We start from the raw sequence: 20,863 nt of genomic DNA, 5'->3' as shown, positions 1-20,863 counted from the left end.
ATTGGAAGGACTGATGCTGAAGCTGAACCTGCAGTACTTTGGCCACGTAATGCGAAGAAACGACTCACAGGAAAAGGCCCTTATGCTGGGGAAGATTGAGAGCAGGAGAAGGGGGTGACAGAGGATGAGACGGTTGGATGGCATCTCTGACTCAATGGACATGAGCTTGAACAAACTCCGGGAGACGGTGAAGGGCAGGGAAGCCTGGTGTGCCGCAGTGCGTGGGGACGCAGAGTTGGACAAGACTTAGCCACTGAACAAAAGCAGCAACAAGTTCTAACTCACAGTATAGGATCTCTCAGGGCAAGATCCCAAAAGACTAAACTGGGCTGGCGAGAGGACCTCAAAGATCCAGAACATTCTTGGGTTTTAAGCAGGTTCCTGTAGAGGCTGTAGGCAGTTGGGGATAAAAGATGTCTCGGATTTTTCTGGGAGCCTTTAACGTCACACTGCCGACTGGTGTTCCGGGTGGGCTCTGGAGGGGGCTGGGGTTGGAGGGGTGTTGCTTTGTCTGTTTCATTTAATACACTTGCCTTGCAGTGAAAAGGAACAAAATGATGCCTCTTCCAGGAAGCCTCCTTTTCCCACCAAATGGAGAGACCCTCTCCTCCCTTTATGCTCCCTCTGGCTCACTAGTGCCCTCCTCGCATCGGACATCACACCCACTGTCCCTTCCTGCCTCTTACATCATCTGCAGGTGCCTCGAAGCAGAATCCACTGTGTGCTGGGCACTGGGTTGTTCTCCATCCCCCACCCCAGAGCCGCCCCCCACACCCCCACCAACCCTCTGCACACAGAGGCTCAAGGAATGCTGACCAATCCGAGCCAAATGCCAGACTAGAAGGCATGGAATTCTCCAGTACATCCAGGGAAGCCTGACATTTTGACACCTGGCTCATGTAAGACAGAGATTGGAATCGTGACTCACTACAGAGGCTCAAAGTTCTAACCAACTTCTTAAACTCCCCACTGGAAAGTGAGTCCACTGGCCTGGGGTCCACTGCTGCCCCTAGGAAGTGGCAGACAAGAATGGGCCATGGTGGCCTTGGGGTTTCCAAACTCCTGGGATGGACCAGTGAGGGAGGCCAGAGCGGGCAGGCCCGTGGGCGCAGGGGGAAGGTGTGGACAGGATGCAGGCTGTGGTACTTACCCGGGTGGTGGCGTCCACCGTGACACCGTGTTTGATCAGCACGTCTGCCACTGGAATGTGGCCTTCTTGTGCGACCAGATGGAGGGGAGTGAGTCCACTCTGGGAAGGAAAAGAAGTTCATCAGTTTGCAGCCAAGATAGAGTTCTGGGTCACGCTGGGAAAGCACTGAGGTTTGGGAGTCAAACTTGGCTCTGTAGCCACCAACCGGCTGTTTGACCTTGGGCAAGCTCTTCTAGGCCACCACATCCTTAGCGAAAACATGAAGTGGTTGAACTAAACCAGAGGTCAGCAATGGCTTCTGCTAAGAGCCAGATCATCAATATTTTGGGCTTAACTGCATCAGTTATAGTGAGAAAGCATGCGTGCCAACAGGTAAACAAATGGGCATGTGTTCCAATAAAACTTTATTTATACAAACAAGTTGTGGGCCAGATTTGGCCTTCAGGCCATAGTTTGCTGATATCTGAACTACATGAACTTTATTGTCCATTTCAGTGGTAACATTTCTTATTTCCATGACTTGAGATGAGCTTCAAAGTTTTGGTTTGCTTATTGAGAAAATAGGGATTATCACTGACAAATTTCAAGGGCAAAGGAAGGCTCGCTTGAGAAAACAGAGACAAAAACACGTTGTAAAACAAGATGTGCCATGTAAATGCAGTCTGTGCTCCGTACACCCAGCCAGTGCTTCACTGGAAAAAGGATGGAACGATAGAAGATCCTGCTGGGACCAAAAAAAGCCAGATTCTTGGAGCTCTTATCACATCCTTCTCACAGGGCATAGTATAGTGTCAGTCGCTCAGTCGTGTCCGACTCTTTGCGACCCCATGGACTGTAGCCCGCCAGGCTCCTCTGTCCATGGAATTTTCCAGGCAAGAATACTGGAATGGGTAGCCCCATTCCCTTCTCCAGGGGATCTTTCTAACCCAGGGATCGAACCCAGGTTTCCAGCATTATAGGTGGACTCTTCACCATCTGAGCTACCAGGGAAGTCCATCTGTCTCACAAAGATAATAATACTCCAGAAATCTTGCTTGATATGTGGGCACTCACACAAAAATGCCAGGAAAGCCTTCTATCTCCTGTATCTGACTCTACAAGCCTTACTAACCGTGAGGCAAATGGGGCTGCCCCCTCTCCAGAAACTCCACTCATCCTCCCCTACCATCTGTCCTTTCCCCCCAGCTGACGGGAGGCCCAGGGGCAGTGCCCCCCACACTGAAGCCAGCACAAGTGGGCAAGGATGCCCAGAGAAGAACAGGTCCTGGGTCAGCCCCAGCTACTGGGTGCCGTGCCCAACCCCTGGGATAACACAGTAGCCTGCCGGGTGACGGTGGGTGTGGATGGGTGGGCGTGTCTCCAGGGCAAAGCTTTGCCATCCAGCCCCTGGTCCCTGACAGAGCTCACTTAAATGGCACCAGCAGGAGACCAGTATAATGGTGCTGCCCTAACGGTTCCCTCTTGGGGGTCACCTGTCCAAACCTGTCCAGAAAGAGCCAGTAGATCCAGTAGGTTCTTAAAGAAATATTAAGTTATCCTTAAAATGCTTGCCCTTCTGAAACTGTATTACCTTCATGTATCATCTAAAGAAGTGACTCTTTATAGTGTATGATTCCATTTACAAGAAATGTCCAGAACAGGCAAATTCACAGTGACAGAGAGCAGATGAATGGTCGCCAGGGGACGGGGGTTTGAGGGAGATGGGATGTGGCCACTAATGGGTCTGAGGTTTCCTTCTGGGGTGGCAGGAATGTCCGGAAGTTAGGCAGTGGTGGTGTTCATTCAATTCTGCAAATATACCCCAAACCACCAAATAGTACAGTTCAAACCAGTGAAGTTTATGGTATGGGAGTTATATTTCAATAAAACAGCTGCTTAATAAAAGAAGTGACTCTTACAGACTTAGAGAACGAACTTATGGTTTCTGGAGGAATGGATTGGGGGAAGAGATAGTTAGGGAGTTGAGGATTGATATGTACACACTGTTGTCTATTAAATAGATAACCAACAAGGTCTTAGTGTATAGCACGGGGAACTCTGCTCGATGTTTTGTGGCAGCCTGGATGGGAGGGGAGTTTGGGGGAGAATAGATACATGGATAAGTGGGGCTGAGTCCCTTCACTGTTCAACTGAAACTATCACGACGTTCCTAACTGGCTATAGCCCAAAACAAAACAAAAAGCTTAAAAGTTACAAAACAAAACAAAAAACAAAAGGAGGGACTCGTAGCCTTTCCCGGGCCATGCATTCCTTGGAGACGCTGATGAAAACCACAAGGACATCAGCGGGGAACAAATTCCCAGGTCCTCCCTCCACAGGTCGCTACACCAGGAGGGTTTTCTACTCACACGCCAATAGTCCCTGGACTGATAATCCCATTAAGGGACAGGTCGGCATTGAAAACAATGCCTTCCCTACAGAAAAAGAATATTTAGTTCCAACTTCATAGATTCCTGAATGTAGAAACTGGCCTCTATGTGGGAAAGCATGCAGTGGATTTCAACAGTGATCTTTGTGTGGGTTCTTGAGTCATTCTATTTAGGAAGGACCAGCTTTGGCATCAGGTAGGCATGGGGTCCTACAATCTTGAAATTAGCAACCTTTCTGAACCTGTTCATTCATTTATAAAACTGAGCTAAAACCTACACAGGGCTGTTGTAAGGGTCACACACACACACACACACACACACGTACATCACCTAATTCAGAACCCGGGCACAGCATAGGCGTGCCTAGGCTTCAGCTGGCCCCAACGCGATCGCGTCTACAGGAAAATCGCAGACGCGTTTACCTTGTTGCCCAGGTTCCCGTTGGCCTGCTTGGACAGCAGGAGAGCCACCATCTCTGCGTGGCCCTCCTGAGCCGCCAGGTGGAGGGGGGTCACGCCTTGCACCGACTCCGCGTTCGCCGAGCCCCCGTACTGCAGCAGACTGCGGGCCACCTCCAGCTGGTTCTGCTTGGCGGCGATGTGCAGAGGTGTGTAGCCGTTCTGAAATGGAAGGGGCCCCCAGAGCCTGCTTACAGGAGTGCTGAGTTGACAAGCTGAGCGCATGCCTTCTGGTTGAGATCCTATCCTCCGAGGCGGGGCCAGGAGGTCTGATTTAAGGCTGTGTCACCCGGGAGGGTCACTTCAGTAAACAAACAAACTGACCGAGTCCACTGGGTTTGGAGAGGCTCCCAGACCAGCAGAGCCCTGTTCCCGTTCTCTCCATCTATGTTCTGGGCGTGAGTGCCCTGTCCCCAACAGATGCTAGGATTCAGCCAGGCAGCCTATAGAACAACCAGCAGGCTAGGTGGGGATGAAAATACAAGACCCTCCTTCCTGCCATGAGAACAGCATCCCAGACAGGTCATGGAGGAGGAAGAAGAGAGCTCTTTCTGGTTCCCTGTGCGGCTGGCCCAAGAGCTCCCCCAAGCTCTGTGGCTTCAGGCAGGTGGTGTAAGAGGACAAGCCCCTGGCGAGGGACCTGCGGACGTGGAGTCAGTCCTTGGCTCACTTTTGTTTTTTATTAATTTTTACTGGAGGACAGTCACTTTACAAGTCCCTGATCTACTTTAACCAGCTGTGTGACTAGGGCCAAAAGAGTCAATGACCTCTAGATGCCCGTTTGTACTTTTTTAAGCCATTAAAAGTGGATAGTGTAGCTGGGACGTGGAAGCAACCTAGATGTCCTTTGACAGATGAATGGATACAGAAATGGTGGTCCAAGGCGGACGTGGACCAATACAGTAAAATCCCAGTTTTAAGCACCGAGGGACAGGGTAAGATCCGTCTCCATAGTGGATTTTATGGGGAAAGGAAAAGTCACTTACCCAAAGAAGGAAACTGAATGACAGAAACCATTCTCTTTCGAGGAATTATGTAAGACCATTCTAGTGTTCCTCCTTTTAGACTGGATTATGTTATGAGAAAACATTAAATCCTTTGGAGGCTGTGTTCCCCTGACAAGATTGGCATTTCGATTGTAGTAAAATTAATTAAACAAAATGAGTTTTGTACTGTATTAAGAGGGTGCCAAGGAGAGAGGCGGGGTTCGGTGGATCAGGCCTGAGATCTGGAGTCAGGCCCACATGGAGAGCCTTCTCTCTGAGCATCAGACAATCTTCTGGCTTCAGAATGCAAGTGCTTTTAGCCGGAGCCCTGCTTCTCAGACTCGAGTGTGTATGAAATCACGTGGGATCTTGTTAAAGTGCAGATTCTGACTAGGCGGGCCCCAGATTCTGCATTCTGAAAAGCTCCTGGGTCAGGATGCAGTGTGGTGAGGCTGATGCTCACCCAGGGTGCATCACTGCAACCTGCATTCCATTCCCTGCATGGAAACAAGGATCAAGGACTTCCACCGTGAAGAGGACAGGAACTCCAGCAATTATTCTTGTTGGTATAATCAGGAGTCCAGGCCACTAGGGCAGACAGTGGAAGATGTCTGCTGGCAAGAACAGCATCCTGTCCTGGCAACAGGCAAGCTTGCCCTGGAGCTCAGGCTGCCAGGTGACCCCCGGTTAAAACCAAGATACAAGAGCAACTGTCTGTCTCAAATCAGGGGCCAGCCCCTTGGAGCTCCCTCCAAGCCAGGACTACAGGCAATGAATGACCTTCTCTAGGTGATGAGAGAAGGGGCAGGCGAGTCAGGGAGAGATGACGGGAGCCGTAAAAGGCTCCTCTTTCCCCAAGCAGTGAGCACGTACAAAGGAATGCACACGCTGGAGAGAGAGCTGCCTCAACGTTAAAACAACATCAGCGTTGAAATTAGAAAGGGAAGGGTTTGGTTTGGGTGCAGAGAGATTTGCATGTGAAATTCTACAAAATTGCCAGACTACTTTGGAAACTATTTTTTGCCATGGAAACAAAACCCATCTGTACAGGGTTTATGTGTGGATAAAGCTCTCTTTAAATACCATGGGGCTGGCTCCGATTTCTTTTATATAAGGGGGGGGTGCGAGGAGGAGGGGAGTCCAGCAGTTTTATTTTTAGAGGCAGGAGTAAGTCACGTCCCCCGTGGGGCCGCGTGCTGTCTGCGCAGCGATGCGGGCTCTGCTACAAGAGCTCGGGGTGGGGGGGACTGGAGCCCAAGGAGACAGGGTGTCTGGGAGAGACTGTGTGCTGTGTCTGCAGGAAGGTGATGCTGTACATTTCAGAGAGCATCCGATCCGAGTGGGGAGGGCAATCTGAAGGCTGGCACGATCTTCCCCGACCAGGTTGCGTCCCCACGAGGGTCCGCAGGGGTGGGCTGGAATCATACTCTGACCCACCCGAGACCCCTCCTGCTGAAGGGTTGAGCACGGGGGTTTGCTCCCCGCCCCCAAAATCCATAAATTATCCTCACTCTCACTTTCCTTTCTTCTGAGTCTCGACTGTCCATCTAACTGTGAGTGGAGAGACCACGTGTGTCCTTAGCCCTCAAGCCCTGCTCCCTCTCCTCACCCTCCTCTGCACGGCCACCAACCCCAAGGCCCCTCTGCCCCTGCAGATCTTGCCACCCTCTCATCTCATCCCGCAGCAGGGCAGCCTGCCCCCCAGTGATGCTGGTGTCCAGCTTCATCTCTGTACCTTGTTCTGCCCCCTGCAGTCCTCTCTAACATAAGCCCCACCTGCTGCCTACACTCAGGGTCACTCGGGGGTGATGGACCCGCGACTCTGAGCATCTCAGGGGCTGGCATGAGGCCGGCCAGTGGCCATGCATCCCTGTGTAATGTATGGACGGAAGGAGGACCGCTTCAGAGCCTGAACTCAGGAAGAAAACAGAGCTGGGGGAGACTACCCGCCTTTAAAACAGGTTCTGCACTTCCAGGTTCTGGCAAGTTTATCCCCCGCCCCAAATATTCTCCAAGTGTGTCTGTCCCCTGTCCGAGCATCAAGAGCACAAGATCACCCCCCACCCGGAATGTTCTCCAGGGGGGACCCTGTCCCAGCATCAAGAGCACGCTGTACATGCTGACATCTGATGTCAGGCTTGAGGACACATCTGTTGGGTGAACGAGTCCCCCCTCTGGGAGGTGGCCTGTGGTGGGAAGTGCTCCTGCCTCCTGCCCCGCTCCTGGTCCCCCAGCAGCAGCCACAGCCCACCCTGGGGTGGGGGTGGGGGGCTGAGAGCGGGGTCCCAGGGTGGGGCCGGGGCAGGCACCAGCAGGGAGGCTTACCCAGGCAGGGCTGTGTAGGGAGCCGCCCCGTGGCAGCAGCAGCCACAGCCCACCCCGGGGTTGGGGGGTGAGAGCAGGGTCCCAGGGGGTGGGGCCGGGGTGGGGCTGGGGTGGGCACCGACCGGGAGGCTTACCAAGGCGGGGCTGTGCGGGGATCCGCCCCGGGGCAGCAGCAGCCGGACGACGTCCAGGTGGTTGTGGTGCACGGCCACATGCAGGGGGGTCAGGCCGCTCTGTGGGGGGACGGGGACAGCCTTCACTCATGGGGCGGCCTCCTGGCCAGGCCCCAGGAGCCAGGCCTAGGGGTCCGTGTTACTTCTGCTACCCAGGAAATCCACGGAAGAGCCATGTCAGAGCCCGGCCACTGGAGAACACAGCCAGTGGAACCTGGGCCACCCCCTTAGTCCTGGGAGTCACCCCTCAGTCCTAGGGGGTCATCTCCTCACTCCTGAGGGTCACCTCCCCAGTCCTGGGGGCCACCTCCTCAGTCCTGGGGGGTCACTTCCTCAGTCCTGAGAGGGTCACCTCTTCAGTCCTAGGGGGTCACCCCCTCAGTCCTGGGGGCCACCTCCTCACTCCTGAGAGGGTCACCTCCTCACTCCTGGGGGGTCACCCCCTCAGTCCTGGGGGCCACCTCCTCACTCCTGAGAGGGTCACCTCCTCACTCCTGGGGGTCACCACCTCACTCCTGAGGGGTCACCTCTTCACTCCTGGGGGTCACCTCACTCCTGGGGGGGGTCACCTCCTCACTCCTGGGGGTCACCTCACTCCTGGGGGCCACCTCCTCACTCCTGGGGGTCACCTCACTCCTGGGGGGTCACCTCCTCACTCCTGGGGGTCACCTCACTCCTGGGGGCCACCTCCTCAGTCCTGGAGGGTCACCTCTCTCCTGGGGGGTCACCTCCTCACTCCTGGGGGTCACCTCACTCCTGGGGGCCACCTCCTCAGTCCTGGAGGGTCACCTCTCTCCTGGGGGGTCACCTCCTCACTCCTGGGGGTCACCTCACTCCTGGGGGCCACCTCCTCAGTCCTGGAGGGTCACCTCACTCCTGGGGGGTCACCTCCTCACTCCTGGGGGTCATCTCACTCCTGGGGGCCACCTCCTCACTCCTGGGAGTCACCTCACTCCTGGAGGGTCACCTCCTCAGTCCTGTGGCCGACGGGGCAGTGCCCTCATCACTCTGGCTCAGAGGGGCCACCAGGTCTTTCTAGAAGGGCGCGGCATCATCAGGAAGATCAGTGCCCCCAGAGGCCACTCTCCCCGCGTGGCCACCCATTCACAAGGTAGAGATGCCACCACCCGTGGGAAGCTGCGCCTCCATCCTGGCTCCAATCTGACCCCGGATGGAACGCGAGGTCAAGCTCACCTTCCCGGCGGCGTTAGGGTGTGCATCGTGCTCCAGCAGCAGCTCTGCCATGCGCACCTTCCCGTACTTGGCTGCCACGTGGAGAGGGGTAAATCCTTTCTGAGGAGAAACACTGGCTCTCAGAAGCCTGGGAGCCTCCGCTGTCCTCCCCAGGGAAAGGGTCTGCATGCGGCCAAGGAGGCGCCCACCCCGGCTGGCACAGAGATGCAGGAAAAGTCACGGAATGGGCGGTCCCTCTTAGACACCCCGGACTGGCAACCAGTCCTCTTGTGACGGAGTCAGACTGCTTGTGCTGTTATTTGACAGCCAGTGAGCTGAAGGCCGGGGCTGGACCGTCATCCTTCTCTCATTCCAGAACCCACCTGGATTGTTCAGGGCAGACCCTGAGACATTCCATGATGAAGGATGAAGGCCGGGTGGGTGGATGAGAAACTACAGTTCAAGGCAACACAGGGGCGGGACGGCCCTCCCCAGCCTGGGACCCAGCGGAGACCAGCCTGCTGCTTCTGGACCACAGGAGGAGCAAGGCCATACCTTCGTCATGCACGCCTGGGACGCCTCCTTTTCCAGAAGGGCCAGTGCCGTCTCCACGTGGCCCTCTCGGGCCGCGATGTGCAGAGGGGTGTGCCCGGCAGTGGTGGCCAGGTTGGGGTTGGCATTATTTTCTAGCAGGAGCTTCACCATGTTTGTGTGGCCAATGCGAGCTGCACAGTGAAGTGGGGTCTGGTCATCCTGGAACCCAGAGCGAAAACAAAGAACAGGACGCTAAGGTTACTTAACCCAACTCTTCATTTTACACAGCAGGCAGGTGAGGCCCGGAGAGGTTAAGTGACTTTCTCAAAGCCACACAGCTAGTAAGAGGAAGAGCTGAGACTCAAGGCTCCAAGTTACAGAAACCAGTATGTTCTTTCTCATTTAATCCTTTTAACTCTCATTTAGTCCTATAACAACATTTCAAGTGAGTTCTTATTCCTAATTTGCCTAAAGACTTAGCCTTCCCATCTGTAAAATGGGAATAATGGTATTGACCTCATAGGGCTGTGGTTAGGATCAAGCAGACTGCATATATAAGAGTCTCACACCGAGAATGGTGGAATCAAGACTGCCAGGAGAAATATCAATAATCTCAGATATGCAGATGACACCACCCTTATGGCAGAAAGCGAAGAGGAACTAAAAAGCCTCTTGATGAAAGTGAAAGAGGAGAGTGAAAAAGTTGGCTTAAAACTTTAACTTTCAGAAAACTAAGATCATGGCATCTGGTCCCATCACTTCATGGCAAATAGATGGGGAAACAGTGGGAGACTTTATTTTGGGGGGGCTCCAAAATCACTGTAGATGGTGACTGCAACCATGAAATTAAATGATGCTTGCTTCTTGGAAGAAAAGTTATGACCAACCTAGACAGCATATTAAAAAGCAGAGACATTACTTTACCAACAAAGGTCCATCTAGTCGAAACTATGGTTTTTCCAGTAGTCATGTATGGATGTGAGAGTTGGACCATAAAGAAAGCTGAGCACCAAAGAATTGATGCTTTTACTGTGGTGTTGGAGAAGATTCTTGAGAGTCCCTTGGACAGCAAGGAGATCCAACCAGTCCATCCTAAAGGAAATCAGTCCTGAATATTCACTGGAAGGAGTGGCGCTGAAGTGGAAACCATTGGAAAAGACCCTGATGCTGGGAAAGATTGAAGGTGGGAGAAGGGGACGACAGAGGATGAGATGGTTGGATGGCATCACCAACTTGATGGACATGAGTTTGAGTCAGCTCCAGGAGGTGGTGATGGACAGGGAAGCCTGGTGTGCTGCAGTCCATGGGGTCACAAAGAGTCAGAGGGGACTGAGCGACTGAACGGAACTGAACTGATCCATTGTGGTTTTTCTCACAGGCAGACCTCAGAGACATTGTGGGTTTGGCCCCAGACCACGGCAATAAAATGGGTATCACAGTAAAGCAAATCACAGAGATTTTTTTGGTTTCCCAGTGCTTATAAAATTATTTTTATATGATATTATTCTCTGTTATGTGTGCAGTGGCATTATGTCCAAATATATATATATATATTTTAATTGAAAAATACTTCATTGCTAGAAAAATGCTAACTGCTTGACAACCTGGGTTGCCACAAACCTTCAACCAGTAAAAAACATATGATTTGCAAAGTGCACTAAAGCAAAGGGCAATTAAACCAGGGTGTCTGTCCTGTCTGAGTGTCTGCTTGTCTTTCTGCCTGAAGGCTTCCCTGGTTTTCTCTATGCCAAGGGTGATGGAGGGTCAGAACTGGGAAAGGGCAAGATGACTTTTCATCCCCTGTCCCCCGCCGCTCCCCGTTTCCCCCTGAAACAGAAGCAGTCGGTGGGCCAGATCTCTGTTATTGGGCCCAGGGGTGGGGGTTCTGTCACACAGTCCAAACCCAGACCGCAGTCCTGACACTCAACAGCACCTCTGTGGCCTGTGCAGGAGGGACGTCTGATGGTCAGCAGCAATTCCTCCCCTTGGCTCACTCAGTCCCTCCGAGACGCCTGTTACCACCAGGGGGAGTCTTTTGTTTTCAGATTAAGTAATTCCTGATTTTCACCAGCAACACTTCCTTGAAAAAGTGACTTCTCTTCTGATACTATGACTGTAACCACCATGCATCCTTTCAGCTCCAAAACACTGCTCACTGGCCTTTTGTTTTCCTAAAGAAACAGCTCTGATGCCAGCACACGTCTGGCCCTCTCAGAAGCCCTGCAAAGCAGGACCTGAGCGTTGGGTGCAACCATGTGGGCGGGGCAGGGAATCTCGGCCCCACGAGCCCTGCAGCCTCGCCTCGGAGCTCCTCCTTCACTTTAAGGCTCATGTCCAGGACCACTGCTGCCTCCTGAACCCACCTTGGCCTTGGCGTTGACTTTGGCTTTGTTCTGGAGCAAATATTTGGCCACTTCCGTGTGCCCTGCTCTGGCTGCCATATGTAGCGGGGTCTCCACTTTCTGGAAAACAACAAAATTAGAGAAGTGTTAACTTGCGCCGGGTTTCTAATAGGGCACACACAGAGGTCCATGGTGCCAGTTTGGGGGCTTTTCACCCAAGAGGTGGAGTTGCCCCAGCAAGCAACATCAGCCTTTAGCCTGGGGTGTGGGTGTCTGTGTGTGTAACTGTGTGTGTGTGTATGTGCACGCAAGATACACTTAAAAGTAAGCCCCAGAGCAAAGGAATGTTTATAATGCACATATATTCCCAGAATAACACAGAAGTTTCCAAATTATTGTCTAAAATAAAATCCCAAGACTTACAGACATGTAACAAGTTTCACTGAGATACAGACATTCTCCCCAGGTCAGAAGTCCCTGCTATTCTGAGATTTCTGCCTCTGTCCAGGAGAGGAGAGCTTGGGCTCCTCTGAGCCCTCGGTCCCCAGCAAGGGCGGGCTCTGCCCATGGACTCACCACGTTGGAGACGTTGGGCGATGCTTCCCGCTGCAGCAGGCTCTTCACGATGGGCAGGTGCCCCATGAAGGAGGCCACGTGGAGAGGCGTCAGGCCGGACTGGAACAGACCAGAAGGGAGTGAGACAGGAGCCCTCCCTGTTCCTCCAGAGACACAGCCAGAGGGAGCTTAGGCTTTCCTGCCTCTAGGTGCTTTGGAACAGTTTTCCCAAGAAAGGGAGTTCAAGGAAATGGGTCTGCTTCCAGGAAATGGGGTGGGGGATAGGGGAAATCCCATTGCAGGGTGATTCCACAAATATTCACAACTCAGAATATTGCATCTGACCTTGGACAGCTCCCTGGGCTCTGACACAAGCTCCCGGTCTTATCCATCCCTGATTCTTTCTTTTAGAGTTCTAGACTAGTACACATGTGGACAAGGGCACACACAGACGCAGCCACAAAGGACACCTCTGAAGATGGCTATTAGAAGAAGACCCTGGGGGACCCTTGGCTCGCCCACGGGGTTCCCCTTACCTCTGTGACCGCGTCGATGGAGGCCCCCATCTTCAGCAGCAGCTCCATGACACGGATGTGGTTCTTCTTACAGGCGATGTGCAAGGGGGTAAAGCCATTCTGCAGCCCCACACAAAGGGAGATAGATGAGCAGGGGCTTACCCGCGAGCCCAGGGAACACCCCGACCACCTCGCTGATAAGAAGGCGGCCTTGGGCCCAGCCCATCAGTGGTTCCCACAAACCGGAAGAGGCAGGCAGTGTGCCCCATGCACCGGGCATGGTCCTGAACATGTTGTCTGCACAGCTTTTTTTTTTTTAATTTGGTCGTGCTTTTGGATGCACTGAAAGAGCCTGCTGTTTAAAGTTTCCTTACTCTTCGGAAGGAAAGTTATGACCAACCTAGATAGCATATTGAAAAGCAGAGACATTACTTTGCCAACAAAGGTCCGTCTAGTCAAGGCTATGGTTTTTCCTGTGGTCATGTGTGGATGTGTGAACTGGACTGTGAAGAAGGCTGAGCGCCGAAGAATTGATGCTTTTGAACTGTGGTGTTGGAGAAGACTCTTGAGAGTCCTTTGGACTGCAAGGAGATCCAACCAGTCCATTCTGAAGGAAATCAGCCCTGGGATTTCTTTGGAAGGAATGATGCTAAAGCTGAAACTCCAGTACTTTGGCCACCTCATGCGAAGAGCTGACTCATTGGAAAAGACTCTGATGCTGGGAGGGATTGGGGGCAGGAGGAGAAGGGGACGACAGAGGATGAGATGGCTGGATGGCATCACTGACTCGATGGACGTGAGTCTGAGTGAACTCCGGGAGCTGGTGATGGACAGGGAGGCCTGGCGTGCTGCGATTCATGGGGTCGCAAAGAGTCGGACACGACTGAGTGACTGAACTGAACTGAACTAAGGGGAAATTTACAATGAAGAGAACTTCTGTGAAGCACATCACATTCCCTCATCCCTGAAACCGCTGATCAGCTTTTGGTCAAATGATTCCTGTACCTCATCCTTACTGTAACATGTTACGTGCGTTAGTTGCTCAGTCGTGTCCGATTCTTTGCGACCCCATGGATTATAACCCGCCAGGCTCCTCTGTCCATGGGATTCTCCAGGCAAGAATACTGGAGTGGGTTGCCATGCCCTGCTCCAGGGGATCTTCCCGACCCGGGGATCAAATCCAGATCTCCTGCACTGCAGGCAGACTCTTTACTATGTGAGCAGGAAATACTAGGATATAAACTCCACAAGGGGAGGGATTTCTGTTTCCTTGGCTTTGTCTCTCTGCTTATTTTTTCAGTGCTTTAGCAGTTCTCAAGGTTATCCACCCCTATCCATTCATGGATAAGGTTGGGGGAGGGGAGTTTGTCTCAACCATTCCCAACCACAGGAATATTTGTGAATATCTAGGTGTTGGAGAGGACTCTTGAGAGTCCCTTGGACTGCAAGGAGATCCAACCAGTCCATCCTAAAGGAGATCAGTCCTGGGTGTTCTTTGGAAGGACCGATGCTAAAGCTGAAATTCCAATGCTTTGGCCACCTGATGAGAAGAGTTGACTCACTGGAAAAGACCCTGATGCTGGGAGGGATTGGGGGCAGGAGGAGAAGGGGACGACAGAGGATGAGATGGTTGGATGGCATCATCGACTCGATGGACATGGGTTTGGGTGGACTCTGGGAGTTGGTGACGGACAGGGAGGCCTGGTGTGCTGCGGTTCATGGGGTCGCAAAGAGTCGGACATGACTGAGCAACTGAACTTAACTGAACCGAGAGATATTTTTGATTGTCATCACTAGGGGAGGAGTGCTGTCAGTGCCTAGCGGCTGGAGACGGGATGCTGCTAAATAGCCTACCATTCACGGGCCAGTCTCCACACAACAAAGAATCCTGTTCGTGCTCAGTTGCTTCAGTCGTGTCTGACTCTTTGCAACTCCATGGACTGTAGCCCTCGAGGCCCCTCTGTCCATGGGATTCTCCAGGCAAGATTACTGGAGTGGGTTGCCATGCCCTCCTCCAGGGGATCTTCCTGACCAAGGGATTAAATCCACGGCTCCTGCCTCTCCTACTTTGCAGGCAGATTCTTTATCACTGAGCCACTGGGGAAGCCCAGTGTTATGTGGGCTACAGCTAAGAATATCGGGTCCCCGACGTCAGTAGGGCTGAAGTCAAAAAACCCTGACTGCTCCAGACAATGCCCGGCTGGAGGGAGAGCTCAGGGGAAGCTTTCTGAATGAATGAATCAAGAGTGGATGAGCCATCCTTGTGGCCCTGGAAGCTGTTCTGTCTTCTAGATTCTCCTCCTCTGGGAAGGGGCAGAGAGGGGATGAGGGCCATGGGCAGGCTCTGTGCAGCGCTCCGGCCCCTCCAGGAACTTCCCAGGGAGCTCTCGGCCTGGGGCAAGGGAAGAGGAGCCACGATCCCAGCAGCGAATTTGCTTTAGGCTTGAGCTCCCCTCTGCTCAAGCCCCACAAGCACTGTGTGTGCCCCTTGGCCTGTTATGGGGGCTCGGTCATGAGGTGCAGGAACATGGCAGGCAGGGAGGTCATGGCTGCCTGGCCCCTGGCCTTGGGACCCCAGCCCTCCGCCTGCCCGGAGTCTCCAGGGTGGAGACTCAGCCCTGCAGTTCTGGCCCTTGCCTCTCTGGCCCCTGCTCGCCAGCCTCCCACTCACCAGGGCTCTGGAGTTGGGTTTGGCACCTTTATCCAGAAGCACCTTGGCCACCCTGTGGTGGCCGCAGTGGGCGGCCACGTGGAGAGGGGTCAGATGATCCAGGGTGATGTCATCAATCTCTGCGTTGTATTGCAATAGGAGTCGGACACAGTCGAGGTGGTCTCCCTGAGCCGCCATATGGATCGGGGACAGGCCATTCTAGTGAAGAGGGAAAGCAAGCAATTGCAAAGGAAATGAACATGGACATTCAGGGCACCGAGTCCAACCTCGCTTCCCGTCTCCTCCCTAGCTGCAGTGCCTCCACATGGCTCTTGAGTGAGCCTGGTTTGTTCTGGCCTCCACACTCCTGCTGGTCTCGGATAGCAAACCTTCCCCTTCCCACTTGGCCAAATCCTCCAGGCCTGGAGGTGGTGTACGCAGCACTGGGGCAGCCTGACAGCTTTAGCCCCACCCAGGAAGATTAAGACCTCATATTGGAACTGAGGGCCTTCTAACCCTGAAAGGACTTTGAGAACAACTATTTGGTTTCTTTTTAACATCATCCAGTCCACCCCAGGTTCTGAAGACTCCCTGAGCACTCAGTTTCTGTCTTTTCTGGAGCTCGGGTAAAAGAGATGAGGCCACATCTAGAGCTGAACAGACAAATGACAGCCTGAGGCTCAAAGCCGGCCCACTGCCTGTGCTTGTCAGTAAAGTTTTATTAGAACAGGGCGGCTTGTTTACACATTAGCCAGGGCTGCTTTCCCACTCCAGTGACGGACTTGAATCATTGTGACCTTGACCATGGCCTGCAAAGCCTAGAAGTATTTAATATCTGGCTCTTCAGAGAGAAAGTTAGCCAACCTTGATCTAGATAATAGAGCTGAGTGCCTCCCATGTGCCAGGCACTGGGGCCAACATTGCATACAGTGGCGAGGTTAGCGGTAGTAGCCTGTCTGTTTCTCAGAAATGGGATTCTACTCTGGGTCGGCCTGACCTGCAGCCCATGCCTAAAAGATGCTCTTCGCAGAAAGGAAGCCCACACCTTGGTTTTGGCTTGGATGGGTGCCCCGTGGTCCAGCAGGATCTCTGAGATTCGCAGGTGCCCATTCCGAGCTGCACAGTGGAGAGGTGTCAATTCATCCTTTAAAAGACAGTCAAAAAGAGAAAGCCCCAGAGGTGCCCATCAGAGGCTGCTGGAGAGAGCATCATCCCAGCCGGAGGGGCACATCGAGTCCTTAAGGATTAGCTCGATGGAGCTGTCTGGTCTCCAGCTGCCCCTGCGGGCTGCTCTAGAGGCTGGACGCCCTCCCCCCAGCTGGCCACGGAGAGCCCACCTCCCGGAGTGGGGCCCTGGCAGGTAGCACTCCCTCCCCGGGCCTCGGTGTGCAGCTTGCTGGCACCCACCTTGGTCCTTGTTTCTATTTGGGCCCCGCGGTCCAGCAGGAGCCGCACCATGATCACGTTCCCCCTGCGGGAGGCGATGTGCAGCGGCGTGATGCCGTTCTGGAAGGAGGGACAGACTGTCAGGACATGCATCCTCCTAGGGGGAGGAGCAGCTGCCCCGTGGCCCCCAACCCGGTGCCCCCACCCCAAGACAGGCAGCCAGCCTGAGCCCACTGCTAGGACTCTTCTTGCCTAAGAAAGATTTCCAAGCCTCTAAGGACAGGCCAGCATCGTGGTTCATCCCCAAAAACTAGCCAAGCTGGGTCTCCCAGGGAGTCAACAACACGGGCTGGCTGCAGTCTCTTAGAAACCCACCCGCCGGGAGCCTTAACAGACTCCAGGCTGAAATGCGAGGATGTCCTCGGTGCTACAAGAGGTGGGGGCATTGGATTCTAGACCCTCAGCCACCGCACATGTGTGGGCACCCCCACCCCTACCCCCGAGAGCCTCACCTGGGGTGTGAAGTTGACGCTGGCTCCGCGGTTGAGGAGCAGCTGTGCTACGTTGAGGTTCTCGTAATGAGCTGCGATGTGGAGGGGGGTGAATCCCATCTGGGGCACAAAAGAGGACGAGCAGCATTGTACTGCGTGTATTGTCATTTCTACCCAGGATCAGCCCAGGCTCCGAAAAGCTGGCAGGACCAGAGGACCCCACACATGGGCAGATTTGGACCGAAGGGGTCATCAGACATCCCACAGCAATTTACATCCAAAAGTGAGGTGCTGCCTGTAGGGGGGCACTCAGTCTCTGGATTCACATGGACAAACCACAGACCAGGGTCACCTCCAGCCCTTCAGACGGGGCCCAATCCTCTGAACGGCTGCTTCTGAAGAGATTTTCATGAATGAGAGAAGCGTTATGGGGTTATGACTTTAATCCTCGGGACAGTTTCAGCCGCTGCAGGGCTGCGATGACTCAGCTGGGTGGGCGAGGCACACCTCTGACCTTTGGTGTGTCCCTTGCCATTATTCTGTTCCTGACCTTGCCCCACGAGTAATAACCCAGGTAGAGTTTTCCAGATGGAACCCCATGACTTTGGGGTGGGGAGTGGCGGGGGGTGCTGCATAACTGACTTGGTGCAAATACATCATCTCCCCTGGGAGGGAGACATTTACAGCCTAAACTTACAGACGGTGTGAACATCGAACAGCGTGGGCAGATGGCGGGCTGGCCAGGCCCCCAGGAGCCGCTTCAGGGTCCCCTCTCCCTGTGGGGACGGCCACCTCCCTCTACCAGGGGATGGCCGGGGAATGGGCTGGAATACAATTCTAACACCACCAGGGGTCAGGCGCTGGATTCCAAGCCCTACTCTGGTCAGACACCCCTCCTGTCTCTCCGGGACGCTGCTCTGAATGACCCAGCACGTGTTTCTCCGCGTTGCCGGGGAATTTAAAGTGTGGCGCTAGTGTGGCTGCTGGGAATGGCGGGCGTGGCGCGGCTTGCTCGGGGTGCACACTGGGGCTTCTCTGGTCTGGGCTGGTCCCAGGGAACTAGCGGGGAATGCGTGGGGCCCCCGAGGCCTCCCAACCAGGGCCCCAGGGTGCTCCCAGCCCCGCCGGGCGCCTCACCTTGGAAAGCACGTCGGGATTGGGGTCGTTCTGCAGCAGCACGGCGGCCGTCCGCGTGTCGTCGTTTCGGGCTGCGATGTGCAGGGCGGGCAGGCGCACCTTGCCTTTCGTGCCGTAGTTGATGAGATGTGCCACTACGTTCTCGTGGCCCTGCTGCAGGGCCACGGCCAGCGGGGTGAAGCCGTCCTGGCGGGGGCAGAGGAGAGACTCCTGTGTGCTGACCGACCTGACCGCTCCGTCCTCAGGGCGGGATCTGCGCTTCAGCGCTCAGGGCCCTTGCCCTCGGCCTGGGAGCGCCTCCCTCCTCCACGTCCTGCAAGCTCAGCTTAGTCGCCGCCTCCTCCCTAATGCCTTCCTTGGCTCCACTTTCATTCTCTGCCATCTCACAGCACGTGCGATAACTCTCCTATAGCACTTAACTAATTTTTCCTTTATGACTTGTTCCGAGCTCTTTTACTGAGCGCTGTACTGCCCTGTCTCTCTGCCTCCCTCCCTCTCACGTCATCACCCCGTGTCAGGACAGGGCCCTGGACGGATGGCCGACAATCAGGCCTTCATTCATTTCACAAAGATTACTGAACACCTACCAAACGCTGGAAACCACAGCAGGCACCGAGGTTTCAATTCTGAGCTACTGCTATTAAGCTCCTCGGTGTGTACAGGGGCACAGGGTCCCCTTGAACTGGCGAAGCAGAATGAAAACATCCATCTAATCATTGAGTCGTCTGATGCTAAGAGTCAAGAGAAGCTTTGGTTTCGTCTACTCCGATTCCATCATTTCACCAGTGACAAAACTCAGGGTCAAGTGACTTGTCCAAAGGTGTTTGTGGGCTCAGAGCAAGACGTTTATACTTCTTATAAAGGTCCGAGGCACACCTGTCACCCACATGCACGCATGCCCCCCACCCCTGCCCAGCCTCCAGTGTTGGTCACAGTGGGAGTGACAGATTCACCCCTGCGGTAATTTCTCTGGTACGTGTCTGGGCATCCCACAACAGCTGTGACTTTGTCTCTCAGCTCCTTGCAGGGTCTGACAGTGCCCTGGATGCTCATCACGACAGAGGATGCATCCCAAGCCATGTCCCAGGAACCCATGCCCCTGTGACCCTATCCTCCCCCCAAGACATGTTCAGCCATGAGGCCACATCCCCAAGGTACTTACTTCTGTGGCTACATTCTGATTAGCTCCGTTTTCCAGCAAAAATTTAACCACCTCCAAGTGATTCTCTTGTGCTGCCATGTACAGGGGGGTAAAGCCTTTCTGTAAACCAAGAGGAAAAGCCATTGGAATCTAGCCATGTCACTGCTGCTGCTAAGTCACTTTAGTCGTGTCTGACTCTGTGCGACCCCATAGAGCCCACCAGGCTCGCCCGTCCCTGGGATTCTCCAGGCAAGAACACTGGAGTGGGTTACCATTTCCTTCTCCAATGCATGAAAGTGAAAAGTGAAAGTGAAGTCGCTCAGTCGTGTCCGGCTCTTAGCAATCCCATGGACTGATGCTAAAACCGGTGCAAAATCCTCCAAACTGAAGGACAGCTCTTCCGATATCCTGTTTCCACCCAGCCCTGGGGGCAGCATTCCCACCTGTGTCTCCAGCTGTCAAAACTCATGACACTTTGCAGTGGCGAAGCGGGGTTACTGCAAAAGGCCTCCAGGTGGGGTGACCCTCCCCAGAAGTCTGCTTCTGCCCCTCCCAGAATGGTCAGCCTCTTCTGTGCACACACACGGCCCACTAATTTCACTCCCTTCTTCACATTCCCCCTCACCCCGCCATAATGCCTCTCCATACATAGACGAGACACAGCTAAACAAGACATATTATTCAACTCCAGGAACAGGGTCCACAATGACCCAGCCCACCATGCTCAGAATGCCCACTGAAGCAGGAAAAGGCAAGAAAGCATTTGGAGATGCCTGAATACACACGGACTTGGCCACACAGTGCGTGTACCCCCCTCCACTCCCCGGGGTGAAGCGGACGGGCAGCCCCACCAGCCCCTGGGGCCCGAGCATCACCTGCGACTGGGCGTTGACGTTGGCGCCATAGTTGACGAGCTCCCGGACCACCTCGTCCTGACCCGCCAGGGCCGCGATGTGCAGTGCCGTGTTCCCCTTCTGCAACACAGGGGCGGACAGGAGGTTCCCGGGGCCTGCCACAGCTGGGGGAAACATGCGCCAGCCCCAGGCAGGCAGCAGGCTTCCTTTGTGGCCCCAGGGGGCACACAGCATACACTCCTGTTCCTGACCCACCAGACCTCGTGAGCGGCACCGGAAGCCCAGGGAGGGAAATGCTTCCTGTCCTCCTGAAAAAACAATGCTCTGGAATAAGAGCGCCTCCTTCTCAGCTGATCGGCTGCACGCAGGCTCAGGGTCCCATCATCAGCGGAGACCCGCTGAAGCACTGCCGGGCAAGCCGGCTCCTTGGATGACCAGCTACTCGCAGGCTGTGGCTCTGCAGGATGGCATGGAGCCCCATGAGGCCCGGAGCCCCATGAGGCCTGGGACAAAGGAGGCTGCAGATCCCGCGGGCCAGCACCCTGTGCCATGACGGTAACACCCACCGACCAGAGGCTGGACCAGAGCGGGCAGGGGATGGGGGGTGAAGCATCAGGCAGAAGC

General features: G+C 54.3%; 1 protein-coding gene across 10 annotated transcripts in view; it reads right to left on the bottom strand.

The window, feature by feature from the left end:
* Positions 1-20,863, bottom strand: part of ANK1 (ankyrin 1) — a 111,278-nt gene that overhangs the window by 55,991 nt on the left and 34,424 nt on the right. For all 10 annotated transcript variants that reach the window (XR_011462872.1, XR_011462871.1, XM_070364243.1 and 7 more), the window contains exons 4-18: positions 20,261-20,359; positions 19,407-19,505; positions 18,245-18,430; positions 17,129-17,227; positions 16,638-16,736; positions 16,276-16,374; positions 15,252-15,449; positions 12,602-12,700; positions 12,087-12,185; positions 11,532-11,630; positions 9,190-9,387; positions 8,656-8,754; positions 7,423-7,521; positions 3,942-4,139; positions 1,151-1,249 (exon numbers count right to left, since the gene is read on the bottom strand). Coding sequence is in view for 8 of the 10 variants with exons in the window: in XM_070364243.1 (XP_070220344.1) it covers positions 1,151-1,249; positions 3,942-4,139; positions 7,423-7,521; positions 8,656-8,754; positions 9,190-9,387; positions 11,532-11,630; positions 12,087-12,185; positions 12,602-12,700; positions 15,252-15,449; positions 16,276-16,374; positions 16,638-16,736; positions 17,129-17,227; positions 18,245-18,430; positions 19,407-19,505; positions 20,261-20,359 (1,869 nt within the window). In the remaining 2 variants the exon portion in view is untranslated. The remainder of the gene's footprint in view (positions 1-1,150; positions 1,250-3,941; positions 4,140-7,422; positions 7,522-8,655; positions 8,755-9,189; positions 9,388-11,531; positions 11,631-12,086; positions 12,186-12,601; positions 12,701-15,251; positions 15,450-16,275; positions 16,375-16,637; positions 16,737-17,128; positions 17,228-18,244; positions 18,431-19,406; positions 19,506-20,260; positions 20,360-20,863) is intronic.

Source organism: Bos mutus, chromosome 27 (assembly GCF_027580195.1).
Source record: "Bos mutus isolate GX-2022 chromosome 27, NWIPB_WYAK_1.1, whole genome shotgun sequence".
In the NCBI taxonomy this organism is placed as follows: Eukaryota; Metazoa; Chordata; class Mammalia; order Artiodactyla; family Bovidae; genus Bos; species Bos mutus.
This window is presented reverse-complemented; position numbering and strand designations above follow the sequence as displayed.